The sequence below is a fragment of the Thalassophryne amazonica genome, chromosome 6, assembly GCF_902500255.1.
Source record: "Thalassophryne amazonica chromosome 6, fThaAma1.1, whole genome shotgun sequence".
NCBI lineage: Eukaryota > Metazoa > Chordata > Actinopteri > Batrachoidiformes > Batrachoididae > Thalassophryne > Thalassophryne amazonica.
In genome coordinates, this window is record NC_047108.1 from 85,482,428 (window position 1) to 85,505,872 (window position 23,445).

The 23,445-nt window shown below is 42.1% G+C and overlaps 1 protein-coding gene across 1 annotated transcript in view; it reads right to left on the reverse strand.

Moving 5' to 3' along the window:
- Nucleotides 1–1,398: 1,398 nt before the first annotated feature.
- LOC117512544 (dedicator of cytokinesis protein 3-like) overlaps nucleotides 1,399–23,445 on the reverse strand; it is a 173,113-nt gene continuing 151,066 nt past the window's right edge. The window contains 12 exon segments of the mRNA XM_034172653.1: nucleotides 1,399–4,072; nucleotides 8,332–8,414; nucleotides 8,583–8,705; nucleotides 8,791–8,875; nucleotides 11,158–11,273; nucleotides 15,559–15,640; nucleotides 17,630–17,765; nucleotides 18,233–18,354; nucleotides 20,676–20,792; nucleotides 20,914–20,997; nucleotides 21,086–21,265; nucleotides 21,449–21,535. Of these exon segments, the coding sequence (XP_034028544.1) occupies nucleotides 3,452–4,072; nucleotides 8,332–8,414; nucleotides 8,583–8,705; nucleotides 8,791–8,875; nucleotides 11,158–11,273; nucleotides 15,559–15,640; nucleotides 17,630–17,765; nucleotides 18,233–18,354; nucleotides 20,676–20,792; nucleotides 20,914–20,997; nucleotides 21,086–21,265; nucleotides 21,449–21,535 (1,836 nt within the window). The 3' untranslated portion in view covers nucleotides 1,399–3,451.

A 23,445-nucleotide genomic window follows, 5' to 3' on the forward strand; every position in this document is an offset into this window, starting at 1 on the left:
TTTATACATGGGTCAAAATTTAAAAATGCTCCAATCATATTGAAAACTACACCACATTATTTGTCTGATCATGAAGATTCCAAAAAGGTATAGTTTGCACTATCTATGACTATCTATGTTATGGAGTTATGGAGTAAAAACAGCAAGAATAGTGACAAAGGTCAACAGATGATTTTGAAGTTGCCACTAGAGCAGCGACTATGTGCATGCGTCATGATGTCACAACTATATCCCGTTAAGGAGACACTGTTTCATTCTACAACTGTTGAACGAAACTGTCTAGAAACTTTCTTGTGTGTGGTCGCTGTTTGGAGTTGTGTGGAGGTAGGAATAGTCTTTTGAATGCTTGAATAACGATGTCAGTCACACAAAGAAATGAAATAATAGTGAAAACATGTTCATTGCACCCAGAATGTTGGTCACGGGGCACTAACGAAGGACACAGAAGCCAAAATGAAACAAGAAATCTGGACTTACATTAACTTTCAGAGACATTGTTTAACCACCATCCAGCTTTGATCGGTCAGCCGCTCCGTGAGGCGTCATAGCACCCGATCGGTCAGCTGCTCTGTGAGGCTTCATAACAACCGATTGGTCAGCCGCTCCATGAGGTGTCATATCATCCAATTGGTTTGCCATTCCGTGAGGCGTCATAACAAGTTGTTGTTTCTAATGACGCCAAATACACAAGCAAGAGGCTCGCTAACCGGTAGTCTCGGATTCAAGATGGCAATGCAACTTGAAAATTAACTATTGCAGTTTGTACAGGGGTCAAAAGTTAAAATTGCTCCAATTTTGGTAAAAAGTGGTCAAATTATTGGTTGAACAAATAGGATTAATAAGCGGTGAATGGACTGTATTTATATAGCGCTTTTTCATCTGTATCAGACGCTCAAAGCTCTTTACAATAATGCCTCATATTCACCCTGATGTCAAGGTGCTGCCGTACAAGGCGCCCACTACACACCAGGAGCAACTTGGGGATTAAGGACCCAGACTGGGATTTGAACCAAGGATTCTCTAGTCGCAAGCCCAATGCTTAACCATTAAACCATCACCAATGGAATAGTTTTGACTGTGTTGAATGTTTTGACCTTGTTTTTGACCTTGTTGAATCTATGCCACAAAGAATTAAGGCAGTTGTGAAGGCAAAAAGGGGTCCAACCCGGTAAAAAAGTGTTCCTAATAAAGCGGTAGGTGAATGTATCTCAAAATAACGGTATTATGAAGATGCTTTTCCTGCAATATTCATGTTCTTCGTGAATCACTGCTGCCCCCTGTAGGTCACATTTTACAACTGCCTGGAACTGACCTGACCTGATTCCATCCAGTGATAAACAGCGCCCTCTATTGCTCCATGAACCATATGACAGCAAAATGCAAAAAGGGACAGCTGGAGCTGATAAAAGATTGTCTTTAATGTTTGGCATCATTAATGAGTTCCATACCACGGCAGTTATGGGAGTAGGAAAACCACTTTTACAACCAAACACTGTTTGTTCATGCTAACACCATATGTACAGGAAAGCACACTGAAAAGTGTATAAAGTATTTATATGAGAAGACTCAAAGTCAAGAATGGTGCAGACAGCCACAGTCTAATGGATTTGTCCTTCTTCAAACACTGATTATAGATAATTATCAGTTACATTGACCTCTGGAGTACTTGTACGAGTATATACAAAAAAAACAATAAACCTTTTGGGGCATCTGCGATAATTCTCAAAAATATTTCACAATACTGCTGTATGTACAATAACAGAATTTACATTGAAAAATTCTATTGTACCTATAGACTGAGTATCACTTCACTCACCATTTATCGTCAGTGCTATCACAATAGATACTCGCATACTTCATACATCGAATCATCCATATGAAGTACAGCTGCCTGTACAATACCTGGGCCTTCTCTCTTGGTTCCCAAAACATTCCAACTAATGATCTCGCATACAAAAATAGATCAACTTGATGTACAATAACCCAAAGCAACCATCTGGAGAAAAAAAAAAACAACCAGGAAAACAAGTAAGTGTTAAAATATTAGCTATATCCTTCCAACCCCACTTCAAACTGCACTGATCTTCTGCTGCTCCAAACTCTCTCTTGCACAAAGCCTTCTGAAAGGTATCATTAGTTTTCAGACAACAGACCAAGAATGAGATAGAGCTGCAGGCAGAGTGAGGAATATAGGGGCACAAACGAAACAGCGATCTGAGCCAAAGTGGGATGAAACCGTACAGAAACTACATCGGGTAGACCCCCCCCCCCCCAAAGTGAATGAAAAGGAGAACTGCTGTCACCAAATGACCTTCTTGCAGTCCGGATGAGTGTTCAAACTGCATTTGAGTGCACTTAAGGCAGGTATAGGCAATTCCAACGATATCCAAGTGACCTTCTTGAGCGGACACGGAGCCAGACAGTGTCATCAGACACAAGCAATGGCACTGCAGCTGTCCCAGCTCAGCCATCACCACTTGACATGGTGTGACAACCATTAAAATGGGAAAGAGAGAATGGCGTTATTTCGTTTTTTTGTTTTAAAGAGTCCAACAGGTGGTGGTGGTGGAGCCATCCATCCATTCATCCCTTTTACACAATCTGACTGTTACAGGCTGGTCTGTTTCCATCCATGACGCTCAGAGAGACACCTTGTCACACAAAAGAGACATCAACAAAGACCCAACTGAAACCACTTCAACAAAAACAGATTGCAACTTGTGCAATACAAATAGAACATCTTATCTGAATACATTCACGTAGGTCTCCATACGCATGGGGTGGATAAGAAAGTGTCTTTAACTCATGTCCATGTCCTTTTAAACGGCGGTCCAAGCGGACAGGTGTCCTGCCATAACAGCCCAGCACGGGCTCGATTGCGCCATTTGATATGATGCACTATTAAGGAGCACTTAACAGTGTTTTGAAAAACGGAATGGATATAGCCTTTGAAAACACTATAATGTAGCAAATTTATCAAAATATGAACTAATATAGATATGAAGCATTTAAAGCACAGGAGCCACTGCACTGTCAATATAACCTGCGTTTGTGAAAATGACCAAGCAAAGTTAAAGGACATCGGGGCGCGCGATGCGCCTGGGCTAATGATGGTTGTCATATTTCACAAAACAGCGGTGGTATTATTCTCAAGTGAAAAAACATGCTCACAGACAAGTTGTACAATTGCGTACAATCAATACTAATTTTTAAACAAAGTTGTTATCGGCCACATTGTTCAACAGATAGCATTCTTTTGGAGGCCACGAGGAGCAGTGACGGCTGTTGTGCCTCATACTGTAGTTGTGTTGCGGTTCTCTTTTTCTTTCATTTCCTGCATTTGCACCAAAAAGAGAGAAAGCGGGTGCCCCACCTTCTCTGCTACTTGGTGCAAATGAAGGGAAGACGACAGGAAGAAGAAAGCTCGGACTAAAGAGTTGGTGACCGCTCATCACTGCGTCTCCTCATGCTCTTCGCTGATGCACTGCTCCCAGGCATGCTTCCCCTGCTCCTCCCTGTGGCTGTGGGGCGAGTGGAAGATTCTCCGGGGCAGCGGGATAGGCTGAGGCGGAAGCTCCTCCTCAGGGATGCAGCCCTCTCTCAGGTAGGGTTTGGGCGGCACAGCAGGGGGTTGTGACCTACGGAAGTGAATGTGGTGAGGGCCGTGTGTGGGTGCGTGGTGATGAGGAGGAGGTGGGGGCGGGGCATTATGGGAGTGACTATCAAGCCCAGGGTGGGTGTGAGTGTGATGATGCGGGTGTGTGTGTGGGTGTGAGGCCGGGCTGCGGTAGTGGAAGGGTCGCACCGGATCCACTGAGTCAATTTCGGATCCACTGTAGTGGATGTGAAGATAGGAAGAGGCAAGATACTCATCAGGAGGAGACCACAGGTGACTGGGAAGAGGTTCTAAGGCGTCGTTCCTGATGGGACCCGGATCTGGATACTGGCCTCCGAAGTTGCTCTCACTCAGAGAGGAAACGCCGCTGCTGGCGCTGCCTGACAAAGTGGAGTTACTGCCACCCAAAGCAGACTGGGGACTGGTGGGTGAACCAGGGATTGGATGGAGAGGAGACTAGAGATAAAGAAAGAGAAAATACAGAGAACATGTGTCTCATTTTTGTATTATTATTGTGACAAAGTGATAATGAAAACAGCAACTGGTGTTGGATGTAGCACTTATTTAGGACAATATAAAATATCTTTGTAACACAGACTTGTAGTGTGACAGAACACACCTTTATACTCCAAGCCAAGTCAAGGTAGGAAACGTGCTGGAGACTCATGTTGCCACATTCACCACACCACTAAACCACCCTGGGTACTGGCAACCACCCAAGCAGAACACCAGTTCATCTCCACTACTCCAAAGTAACCATGTGTCTGCCACAGCCGGATGCAATGTGGGTGACCCCTTATCCTTCTAAAAACACTGGAGTCCTTAACACTGAGGCACATGAATAATGTACAGAGAAACATGCCACATGGCCAGAATGTCAGCTCTGACACTCCCTCACAATGCAAGTCATACTCCTCATCTGAGTGTCTCTAAGCAACTGCTCGTTTGATGCAAAGTCATTTCAGCGATACCCAAGGATCCTCCAAAGAAACCTCATGATGCATGCCCAAATGTCATCACTTGCATGCAGTCTAAACTGATAAAACCCAAGTGCTTCATATCTGTCTGGGACAAACCTTGGCACCATGGAACATTCCATTATTGCTTATCATTGCTTAACACACTCATCACAATGTTTTGATATAATACATGCTGCCTGAACAAACAATGCAATCATGTCACCCACTTACCACAATGACACACCAGTATTTTGCGGCCAATCACATACTGTAGCTCCACTGATACACACCGCAAGGAAAAGACCACCCACCTGGGGGTGAGTCGAGTGCAGGAATAAAGAGCAGCTTGGTCCTAATGTCAGGGCTCTTGTTTTGCAACGGTGCATGTGACATTTGCTTCAAGATCCCAGTGCTGTCTTAAGCCCCTGCTTCGAGTTGCATCGTGCAGCATCATGACGCCACGTCGAAGCAACCCAGTGCAGAGACGATGTAGCTCAATGCCACAACAGCACGAGGGACACAAAGGACGAAGCAAATCAGACGCCAAAAATTAAACGTTTAAATTTTTTTTTGCGTCCTGTGCTCGACGCAGAAAGGAAGTGGTTTCAACGCAAGTCAGGGCAAAGCAACAGTACTCAACATGACTGGAAACCACACCCTCACAACACAACATTACCCAACGCCAATTTATGATTCCTGCTGTGTTACATTGTTCCCAAAGTATAAATAGCGCAGGACTGTTTTTATACACAATGCAGTAAAACTACATGCTCAAAGAGCACAAAAAAAAAAAATGCTGATTGCAGCTGCTGCAGCTCCTCGCTCTTAAATTCTCTCACAACTATGTTTAAATAAAGTCCATAAAAGTCCTGCTCACAGACTGATTGCCAGAGACAGGACATGTCCACATCCAATAAAAAGTCCGGACATCTCTAGTCCACTCACGGACGATTCGTTCGCGCGCACACATGTGAACAATTAAAAGAAAAAACTGTCTGGCTGCAGGCAGTTCCTTGCTCTCCCCTTAAACACTCTTATCAAAAAAGGACATAAGTCCTGCTCACAGGCTGATTGCCAGAGACAGGACATGTCCACATCAAGTATAACTCCAGACATCTACACATGGACGGTTTGTTCGCGGTCAAAGGAAGAAGACAAACTATAACTATAAACTATAACAGAAATCACAGTGCAGACCTGCAGCCCTGCATGAGAACAAATATATGAGGTCTGTTAGAAAAGTATCAGACCTTTTTATTTTTTTCAAAAACCATATGGATTTGAATCACGTGTGATTGCATCAGCCAAGTTTGAACCTTCGTGCGCATGCGTGAGTTTTTTCACGCCTGTCAGTTGCGTCATTCGCTTGTGAGCAGGCTTTGTGTGAGCACTGGTCCACCCCTCTCGTCGTTTTTTATTGCAAATAAATGTCTGAACGATTTGGAGCTTTGCTGCATCAATTTTTTTCCAGAAACTGTGAGAGACCTCCAGGTGGACACCGTTCGGAAAATTAATATGGCTTTCAGGGATGATTTTATGGGGATTACACAGATTAAGGAGTGATCCAGACGGTTTAAAGACCGCCCACAACTGCTGAGAGCGCACCGCACTCCGAGCGCCGATCGACAGGCTCAAACCCCGCTGAAACAACCAGATCATTTCCAACGTGAAGGCTTTGTTGATCCGGGACGTCGTCTGACTTTCACAAAAAGGCAGAAGGCGTGGACATCAGTACTTTTTCGGCACATTCCACTGCTACAGGAGTTTTTTCATGGAAAGAAAAGCGGAGGGACATGCCACAGAGCCGTTCATAACGCAGCACAAAACCACCTCCGTGTTGGTCTCACAGGACGGCTTTCAGGTGGATTTCAGACGGCTGTCGGTTGCTTTTCAGTCGTGTGATTATCCGAGAAATTGAGCATGAGCTGGACATGCCCAAACATGTCCTGTGAGGCTTCATCACGGCGTTGCTTTGCGCCATGCGGCTCCACCGCGACGCGCGGAATTCCGCTCCTCTTTCCATGACAAAAACTCCTGTAACAGTGGAATGTGCCATTCATTTCTAAACTGGACGCTGTCTTGATACGGTATGTCGTCTGACTAGCACAGGAATTGTGAAAAAACGTGGACATCAGCACTTTTTCGGCACATTGAGACAGACGTGCGGAGGAGTTCCACGCTCTACAACTTCAACACTCGTCTCATACGAATATATTTCTGATGGCCGAGTCCAGGATTCCACACAGTGTTGTCAAAGAAGTCAAGGTCAGTAAACCTTTCCTCTTATATGCTTGTTTGCAATGTTAATAGGTGTTATTTACACATCATTTGACCCATGAGGGGGCCTTTGTCAACTATCATTTTACTTTGTGGAGAAGCAGCCACTTGCTACTGAGATGATTATTTGGTAATAGCAAAGAATATGTAGTATCAAGATGCAACACTCAATAGAACACTCCATAGCAACAACAATTCCCCCATGGCTTTGTTCTGCTGCCGCCATGTTGAACTGTTTTAAACCCGTCAGACCCACACTGTCCATGGTCAGAACGCACGGTGTGACTGACGAAAGAAGCCAAGATCACCACAGGGGTTGCAGAAGTCACCTTTTTTTTTGTCTTTTCCACATACTTTGATTATTTGAATAAGTAAAAGAAGAACATTAATACATGGGCAGTCTTAACACGTTCATAATATGTAATGGGCACTCAGTGCCACAGACAAACCAAACCAATGTGTTCATGTAAACTGCACACATCCATAAAATGATGATCTGATGTACTGACAGCATTGTAACTCTTCCTCAAAAATCAAAGCTGACATTGGAATATTACGCTTTACTTTGCATTTATGTTGCTTCGCGTTGGTCAATAGAGTGCCAGTTTTCTGAACTGCGGTTCATTGTTCTGTCTGAACTCGACGCTATTAATGTCTCTGTTTCCATTCTGAACAAATCCCCGGCCAGCAAACAGGAAGACTTGCTGTTAGATCCTGTATTTAAAATTTTTAATTAACAGAAATGAGGTCTGCATCATGTGAAGCAGACCTGTTGGCAGCACGCACAGTAAATTAAGTTTTTTTATCTGACCTGTTGACATGGTTTCTTTCCAAGTTAAAAACCACAGCTTGACGACAACTTATCCACATAAGACATCTGGAAGTACTTTAATTCCTTATGGTGGAATTGTGTGTGAATAACCGCAGCATTGAAAGAAGTCCCTCTGTGTTTGCTCCGGGTGCATTTCTCAGCCGTCAACAAGCAGAAAAAAAATATTTTAAAAGCTGAAAGTCTTTTCTGTAATTATTTTATTTGTCACAGCGGTCACAGCGGTCCCAGTGTTCACCACGGTTAGCCATCGTGTCTTCAGTATTCTGCTCACGATGAAAATAAACCCCATTATTGATCCACCAAGACAACAAAAGTACGTTAAATTACACTGTGGTGAATGTGATGTTATCATCAGCAGTCCAGTAGCAGTGGCGTGTCGTCACTATTTCTGGATTCTGAGGTTGTGATGGCTTAACTTTAGGGGTGGGTGGATAGATATGGTTTGGTTTTAATTTGTTTTATTTAGTTTGCTTATAGACGCTAAATTAAAACTGTTTGATTACATTTTCATTAATGTTGCCCAAAGCACTAATCTATACCCTGACCTGAAACATGAATAATTATAGAAGAAAAACACATTTTATAATATTATTTTGACATTTTTGCTGTCAAGATTGTCAAAAATCCTCTTCCTGTGATGCATGTACCTTTCGTAGTGAGCGGACAGGTAAGGGAGGGGGTGGGTCACTGTTCTGGTGATGAAACGCATCACAGTGCATCAGGAAGTGTCCTGCAAAGAGAAGGAAACATTTAATGGAGCCAGAACATGATTTATTTTGATGTTCTTCACCAGCTGGACAAACAGACTAAATGTCACAGCTGGATCAAAGTGAAAACAAGCTGAAGAAACCTGGACATTATATGAAGCTGTGTTTGAAAAGTAAAGGGATAACCTCACCTGGTGGGAAGGACCTGGGTGGGATAGGGGGCATGATTACTCCTGCAGCAGAAGCTGGGATGTAAGACATGGGCTCCCTGTTCTCTGCCTCCAGACTCCAGCTGCTGGGAGCATTTGGAAACACTGCATGGAGACAAACAAACAGGTCATCCAACAGTACAAATATATTAAGGACATGTGGCACTTTTTAAACTGTGTGGAGACTTACCTTTCTCTGGTAGATTCATGTGAGGATCAGCACACGGTTTACAGGAGCTAACTTGCTGAAGTAAGGCACGCTGCATGTGGTTGTTCTAAAAAAACAACAGTAAATGTATAAATCACATATTTATTTGTATGTTTGTTTTGTGAATATAGAACCTTCACGTATGGAGGTGCAGGTAAAGGTCATGGTGATATTGGATTACATAAACAAAGTGTGAGTGCACATCATGTTATAGTTTGTTTCGTGGTTGCATAATTACACATGGTTGAACATGGTCATCTTTGCGAATTTGTGGGTTGTGGAAGGAGAGAAAGAGAAAAAACAAGTCCTGCAAATTGAGTGAAAGATTTGAAAGATCTGGTTCTAATTGCTTCATGTATCAGGGTTGTGATTGCCTATAAGTCTAGGTATGTATTAAAGCCCTGTGCAGGACTAATTTCTCCATTCTGCTCCCACTGAATTTTGTGCCATTAATGCCTACACCCGCCAACGTGTGTGTTACACTCCCGCCCGTTTCTGCAATGTGCCTGTCCAGTCCCGCCCACTCCTGTGAAATGCTGTGAATTTATACATGTACAATAAAAGAGATGCATTCATTTTGTGTCTCCTCCCATCTCACGGGAGAAAACATGTCTATTTATAAATGGATTTCATGTGGTTGGTTGTTTGTTTCAATTCCTTGGTATATATGTCTATTGACGCACTGGTCAGGAATAGCACTACTATTTCGTTGTTTTCATTTAGTTTAAAGACAGTTTCATGTGACAGTTCAGTTACTGCATGCCCATATATGGCACATATTGCAGCATTTTGTGATTGCCTTTCGCTGCTATGCTGACGATATTCAGTTATACATGCCGATAACTGCTAGCAATCTGATCCACATAAAATCCTTAGAAGATTGCCTTGCATCAGTGAGAAGCTGGATGTCTAGCAACTTCCTACTTTGAAACTCTGATAAGACTGAAATGATGGTTCTTGGTCCAGTGAGACACTGGCATCAATTTGACCAGTTAACACTCAGCCTAGGTTCATGTGTCATACATCACACTGACAAAGTGAGAAACCTTGGTGTAATTTGTGATCCTACGTTGTCCTTTGACCTCCACATTAGAAATATTACTAGGACTGCTTTCTTCCACCTACGAAATATAGTGAACATTCGTCCTATCCTGTCTATGGCTGATGCTGAGACCCTGATTCATGCGTTTGTCTGTTCTCGATTGGACTATACTGCAATCTTCTATTTTCTGGTTTACCGCAGTCCAGCATTAGGGGTCTCCAGTTGGTCCAAAATGCTGCTGCCAGACTTTTGACATGAAGCAGAAAGTTTGACCACATTACACCCATTTTCGCATCTCTTCACTAGCTTCCTGTCCCTGTAAGATCAGATTTTAAGGTTCTGCTACTAGCCTATAATATTGTTCACAGACTGGCACCTCCCTACTTAGCTGATCTAATTAAAACCTATGTACCGGCCTGGGCTTTGAGTTCTCAGGGTGCAGGACTACTTTATGTCCCAAGGGTGAATAAGAAGTCTGCGGGTCACAGAGCTTTCTCTCATCATGCCCCTGTTCTGTGGAATGATCTCCCTGCATCAATAAAACAGTCCGATTCTGTGGAGGCTTTCAAGTCCAGACTTAAGACGCACTTATTTTCCCTTTCGTATGGCTAGCATACTGGCATAGTATAGTTCTACGCTTTCACTCTTTTAATTCATTTTATTAGGAAATGGAGCGTGCCGCAGCCTCAACTTTACCTACATTCTGGGTCTTTTAGTGAAGCTCAGGGCTAGTGGCCGGCGATCACCTAAGTATTTCCTGTTTTTCTTGTTGTTTAATGCTGACAAATTATACTGTATTTCTTGTCTATCTGATGCCTGATTCTGTTTTTTCTCTCTGTTTAAGGTGGAGCTCCATCCAGAGATGGGTGTGTTATCTGTGCTGGAGACTCTCCTGTCCTGTGCACCAACAGCTTTTCCTGTATATTCGTTTTGTGAATTGTTCTGTAATTTACGTCTGTAGCATGGCCCAAGCAGAGGGTCACCCCTTTGAGTCTGGTCTGCTTGAGGTTTCTTCCTCAGAGGGAGTTTTTCCTTACAAATGGTGCTCTGGGGGTTAGTAAGGTTAGACGTTACTTGTGTGAAGCGCCTTGAGGCAACTCTGTTGTGATTTGGCGCTATATAAATGAAAATAAATTGAAACTGAAAAAAAAAAATCCAACCTAATGGTTTGTTTAAGCATAATGTAGCCAATAAATATCAGCAACATAAAGGCATTACTACATCAACCAAGAAAAAAACAAAACATTTTGCATATTACATATTTTCCAAACCATTTTACCATCATGATGATGTAAAAAATGGAATACCTGTCCATTCTCAGCCATGTTGTAGTATATGGAGTTGTTGACCCTCTCACGATGAGGCGGCAACAATATCATCACTTCCCGGTTATGTTTTGCCTTATCAGGCAAGGAGGGAGATCCTGGACAGAAAGGAGACTGACTAAATAGGCCTGCTGTACAACATGTCCTGTTTTCAAACATCACATAAAAACAGATCACTCATAGAGCTACAAATGCACATACGCGTACACTCACTCATAACTCACATATATACAACACTGTCATATACAAATAATACTGTTTAAATTTTATCCCTCTGAGAGGTGCCATAGTTGAAAATCTCCATACACAGATATTAAACATTCTAGTAATTCATTCATTCAGTTTCCAACACCTATCGGGGTCCACATCACAGCAGCAGCAGACCATAGAAGTAGAGAGATGGAATGTCAGCTTCTGATCGCGAGGGCTGAGGTTGTGCCACGTATGCGCGAGAGGAGTTTGGGTTCTTCACTTCTGGTCTTTTGTGCTTCAGCCAGCACTTTGTTCACAAGTAATATAAACTCCAATACTCTGCTGGGAATCGATGATATCAAACCTCACAAAATAACGTTAAAGGTTTTGATCAATTATTTTGAAAAATTTACTGAGCCTTACATTTTGTAGCTGCCCCGATTATCCCTCACAAAGTCATGCTGCTCTCAAAATGAAAATGCTTCGTCGGTGCTGCACTGTTATTGCTGTAAAGGTTAGGCTAAAAGATAAAGATATAACCCACGTATCCCACACGTCGGGAACTATTCAGATCAAACATATCTTATATAAAATATAGATCTTGCAGTCGATTAGCAACAAGGCAATTTTAAAAGACAGTTAAAAGCAATTTTATTCAGTCAGCTAAGGAAAGAGGAACGTCACACTTTTATTTGCATTTATATTTTTAATGTGATTTCTGGTCCAAAAGGCTTTATCTTCTCATCCATTGTTTTCTTGACTGAAACTTGGTGCTAAATTAGTTGTCATCTACACTTCTAGAGGGATACAGTTGCTATTTATTTGAATTTATTAAGCTCTTATTGTTTGCTGTTCAATTTGTACTTATTTTATTTTATTGGCATCCCAGTTTAAACGTATATATATATATATATATATATATATATATACAGTGAGGAAAATAAGTATTTGAACACCCTGCGATTTTGCAATTCTCCCACTTAGAAATCATGGAGGGGTTTGAAATTTTCATCTTAGGTGCATGTCCACTGTGAGAGACATAATCTAAAAAAAAAAACAATCTGGAAATCACAATGTATGATTTTTTTAAATAATTGGTTTGTATGTTACTGCTGCAAATAAGTATTTGAACACCTACCAACCAGCAAGAATTATGGCTCACACAGACCTGTTAATTTTTCTTTAAGAAGCCCTCTTATTCTGCACTCTTTACCTGTGTTAATTGCAACTGTTTGAACGTGTTACCTGTATAAAAGACACCTGTTCACACACTCAATCAATCACACTCCAACCTGTCCACCACAGCCAAGACCAAAGAGCTGTCTAAGGACACCAGGGACAAAACTGTAGACATGCACAAGGCTGGGATGGACTACAGGACAACAGGCAAGCAGCTTGGTAGAAGACAGTAACTGTTATGATTATTTATTAGAAAGTGGAAGAAACACAAGATGACTGTCAATCTCCCTCGGTCTGGGATTCCATGTAAGATCTCACTTTGTGGGGTAAGGATGATTCTGAGAAAGCTCAGAACTATCAGGTCTAGCGGTCGGATATGGCTGGACGCAAATGCAGGACTCAGACAACTGGCTCTGTAGGTAAAAGCAGTTTACTAATTCAGTAAACTGGATCTGGTACACAGTGAAGCAGTCCGACAAGAGTAACAAAAACAGAATCATCAGGCAGAAGGCGTGGTCGAAGATACAGGCAGGTAGTCGTAACACACTTGAGGCTAGCAGGTTGAGAAAACAAAAACAGAGCTGGAAAGTAGGCAGAGGGCGCAACAATCTGGTGAAGAACAAGGACATCCAAGGAGTTTAAATAAACCCAGGTAATGAGGTGCTGATAAGGAACAGGTGTGTATGGAATGAACCAGAAAGAGGGCGTGACCAGAGAGAGAGAGAAACACTCACCACCAAGAGTCAGCAGGGAAAGACAAGAGAAAAAGGGACAGACAAACCCCAACCGGAAAAACCCCAGCAAGAAACTCAACAAAACCAAACCAAAGCCAGAAAACAAAACCCCAATCCTGACAAGAACTACACAGGAGGACCTGGCCAATGACCTGAAGAGAGCTGGGACCACAGTCACAAAGATTACATTAGTAACACATGATGCTGTCATGGTTTAAAATCCTGAAGGGCAGCAAGGTCCCCCTGCTCAAGCCAACACATGTCCAGGCCCGTTTGAAGTTCACCAGTGACCATCTGGATGATCCAGAGTAGGCATGGGAGAAGATCATGTGGTCAGATGAGACCAGAATAGAGCTTTTTGGAATCAACTCCACTTACCATGTTTAGAAGATGAGAACAAGAAAACCTTCCCAACTGTGAAGCATGGGGGTGGAAACATCATACTCTGGGGGTGCTCTTCTGCAAAGGGGACAGGACGACTGCACCGTATTGAAGGGAGGATGGATGGGGTCATGTATTGCGAGATTTTGGCAAACAACCTCCTTCCCTCAGTAAGAGCATTGAAGATGGGTCATGGCTGGGTCTTCCAGCCTGACAATGACCCCAAACACACAGCCAGGGCAACTAAGGAGGGGCTCCGTAAGAATCATTTCAAGGTCCTGGAGTGGCCTGGCCAGTCTCCAGACCTGAACTCAATAGAAAATCTTTGGAGGGAGCTGAAACTCCAAACCTGAAAGATCTAGAGAAGATCTGTATGGAGGAGTGGACCAAAATCCCTGCTGCAGTGTGTGCAAACCTGGTGAAAAACTACAGGAAATGTTTGACCTCTGTAATTGCAAACAAAGGCTACTGTACTAAATATTAACATTGATTTTCACAGGTGTTCAAATACTTATTTGCAGCAGTAACATACAAAAAAATTATAAAAAAAAAAAAATCATACATTGTGATTTCCGGATTCTTTTTTTTAGATTATGTCTCTCACAGTGGACATGCACCTAAGGTGAAAATTTCAGACTCCTCCATGATTTCTAAGTGGGAGAACTTGCAAAATCGCAGGGTGTTCAAATACTTATTTTCCTCACTGTATGAGTCTTACTATGATGCTTTTTAAAATGACAAATATGTGCTTTTATTGTATTTTTATACACGTTTCATGAATAATTAATGATTATTGACCGTGATTTTCCGCCACAGTTGCTGACAGTCTGCATCCTCTTATCGATAATTTTAGCAAGTTTTGTCCTGAATACGATTTAAAATAAACAAAAACTTCATTCAAGCTACACTTTGAACACACTTCATGGGGATAACGTCCTGAAACTATGGCAGAAAGTGCAATAAAACACGCAGAAACTGTCCTTTACAAGTACATTGGTGGTAGATGACAGGAAGTAAAATAACCCCAACTCTCATGGCTGAGTGGCTGAAATCTCAGGGTCGCAAGCTCACAAACAGAACTCAGTGGAAGGAGATCTTGAGTTGGCATTCCAACTCTCTACTTCTATGAGCAGACTAAGCAGATCAGGACATTTCCTTATCCTTGGCCAAATCCTCTAATTCTTCCTAGGGGATCCCAAGGCATCCCCAAGCCAGATAACACCCCATTTACACCGAGTCCACAACCAAGTTACGATTGAAAAACAGCATCTGCTCGCCGTCACTCTCACTAACTCGCACTGGGATTACAGGCTGGTCACAGTGGGTCTCCATGGTTGGAAAAAAGATCCCTCTTGATCTCCATCACTCCCCATTGTTCTGCAACAGGTGTGCAAGTGTACTGAACTCTTTAAAACACTCGCACAAGTTTTGTGACCAGTTAACAAATACATGGGTCTCATAATTAGTCTTGTTAACTCTCACAGGTCCCAACTCACTCTCAACTTGATCCTATGGGTCATATTAGGCTCTCAATTGACTCTGCATGGGCTTGAAACAATGATCACGGATATTAACATATATTTTCCATGCAGTCACAATGCAAGCTTGGTGTAAGCGCAAATAAACAGATCACAACAGAGACCAGCCAAGACTTGTGACAGTGACAAAATGTAGTGATCTTGTAGGTATTATGTACATCTCAGTCCGGTGTAAACGGGGCATTCCATACATATAAATAGGGTGTCCTGGGTCTTCCCCAGGTCTCAGCTTTCAACCACATACCAAGTTTGGTGAAATCAGACCAAGAATTTCTAAGGAGTAGTGGAACAAATGCGCACACACAAACAAACAAACAAACATTGCACAAATTATCGTTGGATGCTACTTCAGAACATACCTCTGGCACTCGAGGGAGCAGAGTTGATGATCTGTGAGGAGTTGGAACGGATGGAGCTCAAGCTGGAAGATGAGGGGCTTGGCTACAAAATAAAATATCAAAAATGGTTATTCTGTACTTTGTAGGAAGTTTATGACAAAAGCTCATTTATATTCATGCTCAGCATTAAATTGGTGGACAATACTATGAATCACAAACACTTTTATTTTGCACTATAAAAAAGCACGACCAAAGCTTTGAAAATAAAAGAAGCTGATAAACAAGCTTATTTCAAGCTGCATGTAACTTCAACCACAAATCTGTTGATAAGATAAAAGCAGCACCTGCTCTTAAATCCAATCTTGCTTATATTCTCTGCAACAAGCCCAGACATGTCCAGAGACCAGACACATATTTGGTATATTACATAGCAAAACAAACTTTTTCTGATGATTTAGTGCATCAAAGTTGTAATTCATTTATTTTCATTTTCATTTTGTTTTTTATGTGGGGACTGACAAGATGATACGAGGTCTATTAGAAACGTATCCGACCTTATTATTTTTTTTAAAAACCATATGGATTTGAATCACGTGTGATTACATCAGCCAAGATTGAACCCTCGTGGACATGCGAGAGTTTTCTCACGCCTGTCGGTGACGTCATTCGCCTGTGAGCACGCCTTGTGGGAGGAGTGGTCCACTCCCCTCGTCGGAATTCCTTTGTCTGAGAAGTTGCTGAGAGACTGGCGCTGTGCTTCATCAAAAGTTTTTCCAAAACTGTGAGGCACATCCGAGTGGACACCATTCGAGAAATTAAGCTGGTTTTCTGTGAAAATTTTAACGGCTGATGAGAGATTTTGGATTGTTTCTATCGCTGTAAGGACTTCCCACGGAGCAGGACGTCGCGCAGCGCTCCGAGGCGACGTCGTCATCCTGTTTCAAGCTGAAAACCTCCAAATTTAAGCCTCTGTTGACCCAGGACATCGTGAGAGAACAGAGAACTTTCAGAAGAGGTCAGAATCAGCAGTTTATCCGGACATTCCACTGTTAAAGGAGATTTTTTTAATGAAAGATGTGCGGACGGATTGGTGCGTCGGCTCACAGCCGGTGCGGCGCGCCCGCCACAAGAAAAACACCTCCGTGTTGATAATCATTTGTAAAATCCAGGCGGCTTTTGGTGGCTTTCAGTTGAGTGAGTATCTGAGAAATTGTTTAACAGCAGGACATGTTCCAACTTGTCCTTAAGGCTTCCAACGGAGGTGTTTTTCCTGTGGCGGGCGCCACAGGAAAAACTCACGCATGCGCACAAAGGTTCAAGCTTGGCTGACGTAAAACATATGAATCGAATCCATATAGTTTTTTAAAAAAATAAAACGGTCGGTTTCTTTTCTAATAGACCTCGTAGCATTTATTTTATTTCAGTTATTATGGAGGGGATGACTCACTGATTCATCTTTTCATTCATTCACTGGATTTTACAAGGTACATGCCTAGGCTAGGCCAAAGCCTAGGAATATATCACTACTCCAATTTCAAATCCTTGAAATTTACATCATCATACACAGTAAATTTTGCGGAGTAAAACTGACTCTGCCAAGATTATATTTTGTCCCACTCCGAGTGTTAAGTCAACCGTGTCATAGTGTTAAATCAGCTCTTTCATAACATAAATGCCTCTTTTAGTGTTGAACAACTTAATTTAACACTATGATAGAGCCAATTTAACAGTGTGATTGAGTTTATTTTCCACTATTTTGGAGTGGGACCACATACATTACCTGGTCAGATATGGGAGCGTACACTGTTGCCATATGTAACTGCATCTACCACGCCATAGAACTGTGTTTGGTAGTGGATGGCAACCACTCTGGCTTACAACTAATCTACAGCCTGGCAGTGTTTGACTATGGAGAAATATATGCAAACACTGTCTGAAAATGAGCCCAGTAAAGTCTGACACATCAAAAAATACACATAAAATTCCTCAGAAACTCACTAGGCAAATGTGATGCAAATGGTTTTATAGGGTTAAGCTGCATGTTGGCTGGCTTTGTAGGACCTCATCCTTGCCAGTGTGCATTTTTGTTTACCTGCATGTGTATCCCCTCCTCAGGGTGCTCTCCTATCATGCCATCAGTTGTTATGATGAGGTTACCTGCCTCACTGGAGGTGTGCGAAGACAGCGAGGAGGACGAATGACGGATTGAACCCTGCAGGTTGAGAGGGCTGCAGGAGAGAGACAGTCTTCAGCACAAAAATTTGCATTTAATATATGCCTCCCTTTGGTGTGCAGTAAAATCTGTTAGAAAACTATTTGAGGAACATAATGACTATTAAGGAGGAGACATTCTGTGATACATTTTTAAATGTATTCATTAAAGTAATAATACCATTTAAGTGCAAAGTATAATTTTGTGGATTTGTTAAAGGAAATGGATTTTTCATTTGAATTGAGAACAAATTGCAGCTGCACATACGTGTGATGTTTGGCCAAAGTAAAGAAGGTGGGGTGAGCTGAGAACTTTTTGAAATACCTCCACAGTCAGTTTATACAGTTAGGATTTGCAAGAATTTACTGAATGTGTAGTGGCACATTCATATGAGCCCATCGTACTAAAAACGGTGGGATAAATTGAAAAGGTATTTATGAAAATCTGTTTTAATTTGGGCTTTTGTCGATGTGGCTGACTGACCTGTGTCTGTGTATGAGGCGAACACTCTCAGGGCTCATGTGGCTGTGGGATGAAAGGATACCTCTGGGAGAGTTGACCCCTGGACAGCCTGTGGGGCCAAATCGATCCACACCTGGGACACCCTGCTGACACCCCAACACATACGGCTCTGAATATTTACACTCCTCTCATATTCATAACAAACACTCACACATACACTCAAAATACTCTTCAAAGCCAACAAAGGTTTTAAGGCAATTACTTCATCCAAATCAGGTGAATGATGTCAGGATTAAATCCGTCTGTTTGTCATCTTTATTTCTTAAGAGACTAAAAGTAACTGGACAATTGAATTCTGAGACTTTTTTCTACCGGATGCAAGTTATTCCCTCTGTATTTAATTTACAAGTCAACAGATCAAAGGTATAGTGTTGATTAAGTGTAAGACACAGTTAAGGACAGCAGAGGTATGGGTATTGATAAGATTTTATCTATATCGATGCCATTATTGAGTCCACTTATAGATCTGATTCTTTATCGATTCCTTTAGCAATACCGCATGATTTTTCTGAGTACTAAAAGTAGGCTTTACAGGTTTTCTATGTCAACAGCATTTTATTTAGTCTTAAACTAAATAAATATGAAATTGATCACTGGATCCTTGATCTCTGGACATAAATAAACAAAAATAAAATCTGTAGTTTTTGTCAAAAGCATTTCCTTTCAGGTATTAAATAAGACAAATGTAACTCCATAGCCTCGGAGCTGCAGTCTTGCAGCCACTGCAAGTCAACATCAGTGTAATTCATAAAGAACAAAGGAGGTCTCATTTTTGGAGAAATAAAAAACGGTTTTGGTCTGTTGTAGTTTGTTGTCTGTATTACAACGTTTAGAAAGAGGTGTCATTTGATTGAAAACGGTGATTCACTTTGAAGTTATTAATTCCGACCGAAATCTATCTTTCCAACTTTACTCGGCAGAGAGCCACACAGCGTTTGGAGCTGTGCAGTTAGTATCACAAAACAAAAGATATCATTATTATTATTATTAATATTATCATTTCCTTTACCTGAGCTTCAGTTTACGACCCGGTGAAGTGAGCCCAGCTCACGCTAGATAACCGTCGTGTGCACCTCCCCACGAAAAGTTAATGAGGAACGAATAAAAACTCCGGAATAGAGGATGATTCTTGTTTCTTGCCCGCAACAAGACAAGAGTCCCAGTTAGTGACTTTAATCAGCCCAAAGGTGAGTCACGAGTGACATCATTAAATGGCTTTGAGCTTAATGAAGAAATTGTGGACCCGCTGCTTCGCAGCTTCTCAGAAACAGCGGGCCCACAATCAACACAGAGAAATGATCATTTTCCCGATACACACCCTCAAAAATAAGGGCCATTCCAGTGTAATGTGGACTGAAGAACTGACAAGGGAATCATTAAGCCAAAAGGCTATTGATGTCGGTGGATCTAATAATTTCTTATCGATTCTTAACAGGAACCGGTTTTCTATACCCATCCCTAGTTAGCACTGCTGCCTCAGTGAGTAAAAGTCGTAACACGTTTGTTCCAATCACCCACTAAACCACCTGATTGTAATTAGTTCAAGTCAGACAGAGGAGCTAAACAACCCTTCACCACGTTTGATCTATGTTGACTCCAAACAGCGTGAGTTAAACACTTACGATGGAGTTTAACTTTCAAAGCCACCCAAGGACAAAGGTCATGGGACCAACAGAATGAAGAAATATGTATGACTAAGTTAGTGTTTAATAGTAATAACTAGTGCATCTTAAGCCAATATTTCCAAGTAGCCATTCTAAATGAGTTTGATCTTTCAAGTTTATTTGTCCATTTGAGGTTTCTTCCTCAAATCATTGGACAGAGTTTTTCCTTGCCACTGTCACCTGTGTGCTTGCTCTAGGGGTTAGTAAGGTTAGACCTTACTTGTGTGAAGTACCTTGAGGCAACTTTGTTATGATATGGTGCCATATAAATGAAATACATTGAAATTGAATTGAAAAAGTGCATAAAACAAACAAGCAAAAAAAAAAGCAAAAAGCAAACTGGATGCAACACCATCGTCTCCCACAGATGGACGGATGCCAGGACGTGTCCAATAGAAAAGTTGTGATAATGTGTTAGTTTTTAACAGTAGCCACTGGCATATCTTTAACTATTTCTTCAGATTAGCCATTTTAAATATCCCTTTACAGTAAGCATTAGGTCCAAATTTGGAGCTTGGTCTTTGTTCTTGATTTTTAACTGATATTCCTCCAAAAATCAGATTACTTTGTCTTTGGCTGATCTTCAGTCATTCCACCAAGTTTGGTCCAAATCAGATGAAAACTTTATGTTGTTCACACAGGACTGAAGACAATAACCTGCATGTGCTGCCATGCATGGGTGGAATGAAACAAATGCCATACAGACAACAAAACATCACTCTCTGTGTAGTACTACTCACATGGTGTAAACCTGTCCTCATCATGTGGAACTGGTCCACTAGTTTTTTGTGCAATGGGCGCATTTCTGGATGCACCAGCTTCTCATGAACAGCCAGACCTACTCCAAGAATATGGACCTGTTGATGCAGGAATTAAAAAAAAAAACAGATGCACTGATGCTGTTGAAGAGGAACTTTACTCTGTTGCCATATGACTATTCCTCCAGGAGTTCGATGATCTTAAAAAGTTTGGGCGGACCTGTTCCTGCATCAGATCCTTCAGCTGTGTGACCCTCTCTGTGTCTTCGGGGTGGCCGCTGATATAGTCCTTATCAAAGAATGCCTGGTGCAGAGGAGTTAAAAGTTTGAGGATTTCTACTGACATTATTTAAAAATTCAAATAAGTCCATTCGCTCCATCTATGATAGTACCTCCTGGTATCTGGAGATGCCTCCGTTCACGGCAGCATCTATGACCCCGTTGAGGCACATGCTGAGCGGGTTGATGTTCCCGTGATGTTGCCTATGTTGGTACTGGCTGATTAGAGTCCGGAGCTCCTGGGTCTTATTCTCCACCACATAAATGGCATTCTCCAGAGGACTCACCTCCATCTGTATACAAGGACAGAAATTCACCCCAAGCCCTGATAACAGCAGAGGGAATGTCTGAATGCAAATTTAGTGACACCACTTAATGCAACAAGATCCCTGAGGAACACAGGAACCAACGCCACCACCACCAGATGACTTAAAGAAAAATGTTTAACACAAGCATGCACAAGACAAGCTCCTCACCACTTCTCTCCTCTCCACTTCCGCCCAGCGGGAGATCCCAGGGAGAGGGCGGGAGAGGATCAGGGTTGTTCTTTCGATCCACAAACTCTGTTAAACATGCAGACACAAATTTTTGCAGTGAAGCCTCACATCAGGTGCAGCCAGATACATCGTAGACCTGCACTGCAGAAACAGTGTTTGTAACAACAAAATAATACAAAAATAGTAAGAAATGTGAAGTGTTGCTGTGGCTTGGTTCAAAATTTAGATTACTGTGTCAGATGAAGCCATCACCTCTTATCCATGTATGTTGTGTTGTTTTAAAGGCAACATATTGTCAAAAGTGTTTTTTCTAACTTTTACAGTTTAATATGGGTGGGGTTTCCAGTTAAACATGTTAATCCCCAAAGTGCCACAATGCTGTGTCTTTCTATATAAAAACTCTCCTGTTATAAGTTAAATTTAGGCTAATTTTAGACTTCTGTGACTTATGTCACAAATGTCCATTTCTAGACAGTCTTCCTGCTGTGAGACACACCAGATGAGCTAGTTTGGATTTTGGATTTCCCACATCTGTGGGATGCCCCCAGGGGTAAAGTGGAAATCAGTTTTAATGCAAACAATATGACTACATCAATACACGGACTTTTGGATCAGTGTAAATTTCAATAGCTGCAACCAGTCCTTGTTTGATATGTTACGAGGGCTGTCAATAAAGTATAGGTCTTTTTTATTTTTTTCAAAAACTATATGGATTTCGTTCATATGTTTTTACGTCAGACATGCTTGAACCCTCGTGCGCATGCGTGAGTTTTTCCACGCCTGTCGGTGACGTCATTCGCCCCCTCGTCGGAATTCCTTTGTCTGAGAAGCTGCTGAGAGACTGGCGCTTTGTTTGATCAAAATTTTTTCTAAACCTGTGAGACACATCGAAGTGGACACGGTTCGAAAAATTCAGCTGCTTTTCCGTGAAAATTTTAACGGCTGATGAGAGATTTTGAGGTGATACTGTTGCTTTAAGGACTTCCCACGGAGCGAGACGTCGTGTAGCACTCCCAGGCGCCATCGTCAGCCTGTTTCAAGCTGAAAACCTCCACATTTCAGGCTCTATTGATCCAGGACATCGTGAGAGAACAGAGAAGTTTCAGAAGAAGTCGGTTTCAGCATTTTATCCGGATATTCCACTGTTAAAGGAGATTTTTTTAATGAAAGACGTGCGGGCGGATTGCAGCGTCGGCTCGCAGCCGCCGCAACGCTCTGCCACAGGAAACACACCTCTGTTGAAAGCCTTAAGGACAAGTTGGAACATGTCCAGCTGTTAAACAATTTCTCATATACTCACTCCACTGAAAGCCATCAAAAGCAGCCTGGATTTTACAAATGGTTATCAACACGGAGGTATTTTTCCTGTGCCGCCGCACCACGCCGGCTGCGTCCCGACGCGCGGACCCGTCCGCACGTCTTTCATTAAAAAAATCTCCTTTAACAGTGGAATATGCTGAAACCGACTTCTTCTGAAACTTCTCTGTTCTCTCACGACGTCCTGGATCAATAGAGCCTGAAATGTGGAGGTTTTCAGCTTGAAACAGGCTGACGACGGCGCCTGAGAGCGCTGCGTGACGTCTCACACCGTGGGAAGTCCTTAAAGCGACAGTATCACCTCAAAATCTCTCATGAGCCATTAAAAGTTTCACCGAAAACCAGCTTAATTTTTCGAACCGTGTCCACTTCGATGTGTCTCACAGGTTTAGAAAAAATTTTGATCAAACAAAGCGCCAGTCTCTCAGCAACTTCTCAGACAAAGGAATTCCGACGAGCGGCTGGACGACTCCTCCCACAAGGAGTGCTCACAGGCGAATGACGTCACCGACAGGCGTGGAAAAACTCATGCATGCGCACGAGGGTTGAAGCATGTCTGACGTAAAAATATATGAATGAAATCCATATAGGTTTTGAAAAAAATAAAAAGGACCTATACTTTATTGACAGACCTCGTATTGTTCATGGCATCATGGGTA